The sequence below is a fragment of the Silene latifolia genome, chromosome Y (assembly GCF_048544455.1).
Source record: "Silene latifolia isolate original U9 population chromosome Y, ASM4854445v1, whole genome shotgun sequence".
Lineage (NCBI taxonomy): Eukaryota > Viridiplantae > Streptophyta > Magnoliopsida > Caryophyllales > Caryophyllaceae > Silene > Silene latifolia.
The window spans coordinates 355,285,990-355,295,503 of NC_133538.1; the positions used below are offsets into that span (position 1 = coordinate 355,285,990).

Sequence of the window (9,514 nt, forward strand, 5' to 3'; positions counted from 1 at the left end):
ACTTCTCCGCTATACAGCAACAAAAAATTGATCGAACAGCCTACAACGTTCGATCGAATGACTTATATGAGGAGGAGTTCGATCGAGTAGATTACAACACTCGATCAAACACTTTGTACGGGGAAGACCTCGATCGAACAAATGCAAGTGTTCGATCGAGTAGTTTTGGTGAAGAAACCCCTCGATCGAGCACTATTCTTACTTGATCAAATGACTTGGCTATGAGCAGTGTTGACTCGTCATCTACGCCTATTTCGGATGACGATAAGAAGGTAATTGAAGACCAATCCTGTCAAATTGGAGGTAATGCTACTCCCTCTGTTGAACTCAATGGGATTCCTTCTATTCCTTCCGTTAAATCATATACTGCTGTTGATTTGACGCCTCTGCCGCAGTTTGGGAGCAAGTTGAAGGAATATCGTCTTGTTTCTTCTTATATAGGTCTTGACAGGTTAGACGGCCTGGGAGATGGATTTGAAGATTCCATCCCACATAAGAGGAGGGCGTGGGATAAGGCCAAGAGAAGACGCGACGAAGATGTTGCCGCCAAGAACCACTGTTCTCATTTGATGCTGTGCTGTGGAGGCCGAAGGTGAAAGTCATGGATGCTGAAGGGACTGCATTTAGTCAGAAGCCTTGTTGTGGGCCATTGATTTGCGTGGGTGGATGAAGAAAAGAAGGTCGAGTTGTGACGTGTCTGAAACTAGCGCTGTCCGGGAGACAACCCAGAGTTTAAAACTTTTCAGTTAATTTTCGAACATTTTAGCTTTTGTTGAGTGTGTAATAATTGGTTTTTACAACCATAGACTGCGAAACAACATAGACTTGGTTTTTGGTCATTTTTGTGGTCGCTATTTGCGTCTTTGCAGGTGCTTCACTGACGCCTAGGAGTTTGCGCAATAGGGAGCTCTCAATCGTGCACTATTCTACTCGATCGAGTGCTTGACTCCGTCGATCGAATGCTTATCTTTCTTGATCGAGCACCCACAGAAGTTGACATCTTGATCGATTACTTTTGTCCACTCGATCGATCACTTTCGCAGTCCATTGATCTCGATCAAGCACTTTGTCTTCTCGATCAAGTTCACTTGCTTTGATTCGCTTCCCGTGTTCTTATGGAGTTGTTTGCGACCTCCCTTATTGCTGGCTGGTTTGGGGAGATCCCTACTTCGCACTTTTTTGTATGTTTTCCGCGCTTCACTCTCCTTTTCAGTTTGCATTCCCGTTCCCTATTTTTGGGTACAATGAGGGCATTGTACAGTTTGGTTTGGGGAGGGTATATGCATCCATATCTGTGTCTCTATATTGTTTTTATTGCATTTCTGTTATCACGTTTAATTTTTGTATACATTGTTATTTATTTTTATAAAAATCAAAAATCCCATAAAAATTAAAAAAAAATTCGAAAATCAATAATTCACGTTTATTTTTGAATATAGGTTGAGTCGGAACGGTGTATTTCGATGATGAAATTGCACCACTTTTAGTCTTTTTTGCTTAATCCTTGCGAAAAACTGATATCTTTTTAACATTGTCTTATTGCATAATCTACGAGTTAATGTTAATGTTTTGCTGAACGAATAGACTTGACCTAATATTTTGGCAACCTACTTTTAAATTCTAAGTTTTAGAGCCTTATAAAACTGGTGTCATCCATGACCAGTTTCATGTAGGATTGTGAGTAATTACTCCATGCATAACATGTATCATTAATTTACACAAGTATGAAATTCAATTTCTTATTGCCTACATACATTCGGGTTAGTGGTTGGTGTCACATGCAGGGAGGTGCTTATTTTCCCCTTTTTCCTATTTTTACCCATAAACTCCACATTTAACCAAATTTGTTGTTTGACCCTTAACTACATCCCAATTTAGCCTGCCTTGTCAAGCTAGTTTAGTGTATGTTTTTCCGGTATATAATTTATCGTGTCGAGTTTGGCTTGTAATGTATTGATTTGGAGTTGGTAATTAATGAAGAAGAAGGAGGATGGAATGATGAAGAAAAGATGAAAAAGAAAAAAAAGAAAGAGAAAAATTGAAAAAGAGATTGATTTATTTCGGTTTTGCTCCTATGTTTTATTTTGATCTTATGAGAAGTATCTATTCGGTTTAATGAGTATGTATGTCGGAATATAAGGGCATTTATGCTTATTTCTAATGGTTTTGAAGCGGATGTTGTTGTTTGGTTTTGTTAGGTGGCTAGCTTGGCTTATTACCTCACATATCCAAAAAATGGTTTGCCCCTTCTTACCCATTGCCTCACTTTTCCATACTTTTTATAAGCCCTCGGCTGTGACAGGACCTTGTTGGTTGGAATGTATGTGTACGGTAGCTATAATTGTCTATCATATTAGCTGCATGCATGTTTATGCGGGTCGTAGTTTACGTGAGCGACTATTTTTCTTTCTCTCTTACATTCATATGCTTACCCTTTGCTTCGTGAGAGAAAAGTGACCCGTGAGAGTCCATTATCAAAGGTCTTGCAAGGTCGTCGGTTCAGATTTATTATAAACATCTTACAACTCGTTTGCATTTGACTGTTTTGCTATAAGTATTAGTTGCTTGCATTAAATTGGTTTAAGTGGGCATTTGTAGCTGGCTCTGAGTTTTTATTCCGTCCCATTAGTTAGTTGCATGTAATTTGCTTGGAGACAAGCAAAGGTTTGGTTTGGGGAGATTTGATGCGTGCACTTTATATAGCCTTTCTAAATCTTATTTGCACGCATTTCTATGCGATTCCCGTAGTTTCTTCCTACGAAATGCCCTGAATATTCTACTTTGGTTCGTTTGGCTTTAATTGTAGGAATGGGCCTGAAAGAATCAGAATTGAGCCTTTTACTGTCCCATTAGCTTGCATTTAGGAGATGAGTACTTTGGAGCGGAAATGTTTATGTCTCGAGAAGCGTGAAGATGTCTTGGAAGCTAAATCAACGTCTTATGTGCTGAATTCAGTGGCAATTGCTTGATCGAGAGTTTTTGCTGGCCTTTATGCTCGATCGAATGCTTTTGGATGAGGAACAGTACTTGATCGAACTACTGCTTTGTTCGATCGAGAGGTGCATTTTTGGAGGTCCTCGATTGAGTAGTTAAAGTGCTCGATCGAGAGGTTTTAGCATGAAGTTGCTCGATCGAGCTATCTCAATGTGCTCGATCGAGTAACTAGTTTTTAGACGCGAGATTTTAATATCTTATTGTCGTATCTTAGGTTAAATAAATATCTCTCCTATAAATAGGAGAGACTTAATTAGGTTTAGGGGGAGTTTTTTCTATCTATCTCATCTTTGAATATTGTTCGACGTGAATCTTTCATTTTCTGGATCTCAGCTTCTGTAATTTCTTCTCTCTTTTATGTTATTTCTCCTTTACGCATCTCTTTATCATGTTTGTTCTTGCCTTATCTTGCGTTGTTATTTTATTTACTGTTATGAATAGCTAGATCCCTTGTGCTAGGGTATAGGGAAGTCATGATGATTAGGGAGATTGAGATTAGATGATTAGGTTTGGCTGAATTTGCACTAGTAGAAAAATATTTTTTTGCGGTGTCATAATAAGGCCTTATTGCGGCGTTTTTGCTGTAGCAGCTAATAAGGAGGCCGTAAATAGGAAAGTTATTTGCGGCATTCTTTAAACGCCGCAAATAAATAACTATTTGCGGCGTTTTTTCAAAAAAACGCAGCAAATGATATTATCTATTTGCGGCGTTTTTTTGAAAAAAAAAAAAGCCGCATATAGTAATTTTTTTTTTTTTTGGTCAAAACAATATCAAATTTGAACTAATGATTTAAATACTATTAACTCTCAAATATATTTTTCCATAAGACAATCTTACATAATTTTTATAAATATTCTAAATTTATATATCAAATAGAAATAAAATACATACAATATTCCAAAACTAATTACAAGGCACTAAATTTGGGAGATGGACTTGGGAATGAAGTGGCAGCTATAGGCAATGAAATTAGTTGAGCGAAACCCGTAAGTCTGCCCAAACAACTTGAGCCTCTACTTGTTGTTGAAGAGATGACCCATTTTACACCCCTGGCCGGCCACGATCAATAACAAATACCTGCATCACATTTAAATTATCCTAAGGTATATTTTGAGAGGCTAGTTCCCATAGAACATCACACTGAAAATCTTTGTCAAACAAAAGATAGCTGACACAAATACTTGTCCATTTCAAAGAAAATATGAAGACATCATAGCTCATACAAAGTCCAAATGCAATACAAAAAATCTGTTTTGTTAAGGAACAAATGAAGAAGAAGAATAGAGGGAGCCTAGCATGGAATAATACAGGCTATATAGTAAATAATTGGCATGCGAATGCTAATTGCTGCATATGTGAAAAAGATGGAACAATTACTCACTTGTTCTTTGAATGTGAGTTGGCTGGGAATAATGTTGTATAAGCGTAACATCTTGGTGGTGTGAGCAATAAACTTATACGGAGTACTATTTAAAATTAAAAAAGAAAATTAAAACTAAGTTTGACAATCTTATTTCACTATGCCATGCACGTTAGAAACACCAAGTACTTATGTATGAACGTTTGGTTGATCTTCAGATTGCAATTCCGTAGAAGTATATACTCCCTCCTATTTTCTTATATCTTCCCCTTTTTTTTTGGCACAAAAATTAAGAAAGGGGAATAAAGAAGTAATAAAGTACAATAAAGTATTGTAAGTTGTGAAATTTATAGGTGAGAGAAAATAATAAAGAATGAATGATGAATAAAGAATAGATAAAGTAATGAGAGTTGTTGATTTTTAAGAGAGATAAATTAATAAAAAATGAATGAAACTTACCAAAAAAGAAAAGAGGGAAGCAAACTTGTGTAAAAAAGGAAAGAGGGCAGATAATAGGAAATTGGAGGGAGTAATATTTAAGTTACAATATCATGAAACTCAGGTGAAAGTAGGATAAACATTTGTTTGTATATATAATTATTCTCCTATATATGGAATCCTACTTAAAGCAAATTAAACCAATAATAATTGTAAAATATATATACTATATACCAAAGCTAGGAATTTAGAATCCAGCCGAATCATACTATGGATAATGAAAGTTAGTATACATGGTCATTTTTTATGTCATGTATCCAAGCCTTCTCAATATAGTCGAGATTTGAGCATACGTCATCATTGAGTCCAACTTTTTATAGCTGTAATAATTTAGCAGCTAGTCTCACTTGTTACGGACACTATCCGTCACAAGTGAGTGACGGGTCACTTCTCTCTCACACAAATGCAAGTGGGAGGCAAATGGGGCGCTCCATTTTCGCCCCACTTACCCTCCCACTTGCATTTGTGTGTGAGAGAAGTGACCCGTCACTCACTTATGACGGATAGTGTCCGTCACAAGTGAGAATTTGTGATAATTTAGATACAGAGGATCACCTCTTAAATTGAAAAAGGTATAAAATTACACGGGATTTGTAAATTATGGAAAAAAATCCAAAAAAATAAATAAAACATGTACGTAAATAGGGGCGGATCAAGGATTTGAGTAAAGAGGTGGTATTAAGGAAACATATTTCATAAATCACTACAACAAATACCATTTTCATATAGCCGTATAAGCCAGTTCAAACCATCAAACTAGCAAGCTGATAATCTCTCATCTTTCCTTCGATACCTGTAGAAATAAGAATAAAATTAACTCAGATAGACATGATGTGTCGCCTTTGCTATAGACGTGTGCAATAATGTTGTCAAGTGTCAACAACACAGACTGTATATTTTGCCATGAATAATTGAATATCATATAAAGTTTCATCATTCAATACACAATTGTGGTAATGGCACCCATGAAGAAAACATACTTCCTCCATTCAACTCCACTCTACCACTTTCTTTTTTCACGTTTGTCAATGCGTGTTTTACGCGCTAAATATCATTAGTTACGTATTTGCAAAAATTATAAAAATTAGATATTTTTAATGTAGTCGTAAAGACGAATCAAACAAGATCCCACATGAATATATTTCCACTTACGTATCGAGAGAAAATCGAAATTGAATATACAATTGTGAATAGTGTATAAAAGAGAAATAGGTAGAGTGGAGTTGAATGGAGGAAGTATAAAGCTACACTTTCAACTTCTTTAACATGATTAGACAGAACTATCTTGGGATACCACAAATTTAACTATGACACAGGTTAAAACAAATCAATAAATATCATAATTATGCAAGTTACTCCTGCTCCAGCTGAAATGTTCTATTTGAATATTTGATTATTCACTGCAACTGATATTAGCTAATTCTCCCAAAGTTCTCAGAAGTTTAAAATTTCGTAAGTGCATTCAAAAGTAAAGGGCAAGAATACTCTGAAAAAGTTTAAACAAATGCACTTTTAAACAACTTATAGCAGTGACAAAATTGTCTGATTCTTTATGTGCAGAAGATAACATATCATGAAAAGATAGAAAACCAGACAAATATTTGTAGATGTAGGAGGACTCATAAGGCTTAAGTGTTGAATATTTCAGATAATGGCAATGTCCTAAAAACAAGCACATGGAGTGGACACATACAAGCAAGCAGTGGCTGTATAAACAAAGATTAATCAAAAACATACCAACTACAATCCCAGCTCTACTCTCCTTAATTAGCGTACTTGTTAAAAAAAAAAAAAAAAAAAAAAAAAAAAACGAAGAGAGAGAAAGCGAAAAAAAAATCCCCAAATCAGCAACCCTAACTAAACTCTCGCTGCTCCGCCGCCTCCATCATCCGCACTTGCCCTCCTTCTGCTTCCCCTACCTAATCGCCGGAGATAGGTTGGTCCCTTAGCCTATCTCCGGCGATTCGTCACATCTCCTACCCCCAAAACCCCCATTTTTTCAGGTTTATCTTCCCGTTTCTCCCTTTCCTTTTGCTGTTCTTCGGCCTTTGCTATGTCGCCGGAGACGGGTCGGCCCTGTTCTCTCTACGTTGACGGCCTGCTCTTCATTCTCTTTTGTTTATTACCGGATTTTCTGGCCTTCCGCTTTTCTGTTTTGAAGTTTTGATCCGTCTTATGCGGGTTGATTTGTTGACCCGTCTCTTGTGGGTCATTGTTTGGTTCAATCCGTTGGTCCTTCTGATAACCAGCCTGCTTCTTTTGCGTTTTATGAAGCGTCTTCATCACCATGTTGTTCCTCCGACGGTCTTGTTTACTGTTCTTTAGGCGGCAGATTTGCCTTGTTTACGATTGCGACTTGTCTCGAGTTCCTTTTTGATTGAAGTTTTTAACCTCCTTGTTGGTAGGTCTGTTATGGGTTTTGTCGGATTCTTTAATCGGTTTTGGCGGAGCTGGGTTGTGGAGTTGATGAAGTCTACGTTTGTTCTTGTCTCTGCATTTAAAGTATTGGGACTTTTTAAGTGAGAGTCTTCGTGTGGTATCCATCTTTAAAGATGTTTTTGCCATGTTTCTGTTTAAAGTTTAAGTGTGTTTTGTCCGTTTCTTCCGGTACCTTGTCCTGTCACCGCCACTTTTCGTTCTCATTCCAGGGGTGATCCCCCCATTTCCCCCATCCCTGGTTTGTCTGTCCTGTTGATGAAGTTTTCTCTTATGTTGGTTCTGCTGGTCTCCCAAGCGGATGTTTTTTGGGTCTGATAAGGTGATCCCCCCATTCCCCCCACCTTTCGTTCCCTCTTCTCTTTCCCTTGTGTTGATCTGTGTCGTCCGTCCGTTTGGTCGTTTTGTTTGGTTTGGCGGTGGTCCTGGGAGGTGTCCTCTGGTGATTCGGGTGATTCAGGTGATTCGGGTGTCCCTGTGGTGTCTTGGTACACCTTGTTGTCTTGTTGATGGGTCTTCATCGCTTGCTCCTTCTCCTGCTGCTTCCATGTGGGTCCTTGTTGTTTCTGTGTCTTTTGAGTTTCGAGACTCGGGTGTTTGACCGTTTTGATGTGTGTGTTTGTTGATGGTGCTTTGGATTGGTTTCTCTGCTGGTTGTCATGGTGGTCGTCGGGTCCTTCCTCCTTCTTGTCGGATTGGCTAGTCTGGGAGTAGTGGCTCTTTTGTTCAAGAGTGGTCTTGCTTGGGTGCCTCGGTTGGGTTGGATGGCTTGAGGATGGTGTTCCTGCTTGAGTCAGTTTACGGGAGTTTACGGGTGATTTCGGGTGTCGGGGTTTATGTATGAGATGTGCTTGGTAGGGTGAAGTCGGGTGTGGCAATGTTGTTGGGTGGCAAGGGCGCGGTGGTCTCAACCTCATTGTTCCCCATGAAAGGTTTGTCTTGGAATCGGGGTCTTAAGGACCCGTTTGCCCCTGCTATTCCTAAAATTAGAGCAATTTGTAGGTCTTTTCATAATAATTTAGATTTCGTCTTCCTTTCGGAAACTAAGTGTGATGTACTTTCAGTTGATGTTCTTCTGCGACCTATGGGTTTCCTTGATCTGTTGGATGTGATCTTTGATGGCTTAAAAGGGGGCTTTGGGTCGGTTGGAAAAGTAGTTGTAAATTAGAATGTGTATTTATCGATTTGTAATCTTATTATCCTCTTGGTGAATCGTGTAAGGGTAGCATGTGGTATCTGTGTTGTGTTTATGGTGAACCCGATCATTCTAAGAGGGGTGCTGTGTGGGATAATTTTACCCATCATCTTAATTCGCTCGACAAACCCTTTTTGCTTATAGGTGATTTCAACCAAGTTGAGTTCTCTTCTGATAAGCTAGGTGGCAGTGATAAATTGATTCGAGGAGCAAACTTGTTCACTTATTGGAAGAATTTTCATTGTCTAATGGATATCCCCTTTAAGGGACCTAGGTTCACTTGGTGCAATAATAGGGATAGTCCACATCGAATTTATGAAAGACTTGATAAGGGGTTTGCTTCCAATGATTGGCTTTCTCTTTTCCCAAATACTTTTATCAAACACCTACCTATTCAAATATCGGATCACGCGCCTATAATCCTTGATACAAATATGGTTCTGAACACTAAGAAGAAAGTGTACAGGCTAGAGACTTGGTGTTTTGATCATGCTGAATGCAGTGGGCTGGTTAAAGAAAGCTGGGAAAGAAATGTTAAGGGTGATGCTTCTCATGTTCTTTTGGAAAAACTTTGTCGTATAAATACCGCTTTTAGAATTTGGGCTTGTAACAAAAAGGACGAATGGGGACTAAAGTGGAGTGAATTTGATCAGAATCTTGAGTCCTATCTTTTAGATATTGAGAATGGTGGTGATTACATTAATTACTTAATCATGCCACAAAAAACTTTTGGAATTCTCTCTTGCTGCTGGCACTTATTGGCGTCAACGTACCAAGTTGAAATGGAATTGTGAGGGTGACACGTGCACAAAGTACTTCTTCAATTGGGTTAAAGGACGATCCAGTGCTAATCTTATCTTAGGTATTAAGAAGGAATCTAATGAATGGACTTTTGATATGAAAGAGATTGGTGGTTTGTTTCATAAACATTTCTCCACTATCTTTAATTCTGATTCTGAGCCTGAGTGTTTTGAAGATTACTTAAATAAGTATGGTTACTTATTTGATAATCTTAAGCGCAAAGTGGGTA

General features: G+C 38.1%; 1 protein-coding gene across 1 annotated transcript; it reads left to right on the forward strand.

The window, feature by feature from the left end:
• Positions 1-8,516: 8,516 nt before the first annotated feature.
• On the forward strand, positions 8,517-9,278 carry LOC141631665 (uncharacterized). Its single transcript, XM_074444304.1, has one exon. It carries the CDS (start codon positions 8,517-8,519, stop codon positions 9,276-9,278), a length of 762 nt encoding a protein of 253 aa, XP_074300405.1.
• Positions 9,279-9,514: the final 236 nt, after the last annotated feature.

Coding starts and splice junctions, on each gene's coding strand:
- LOC141631665 (XM_074444304.1), top strand. CDS start 8,517: ATGTGGTATCTGTGTTGTGTTTATGGTGAACCCGATCATTCTAAGAGG.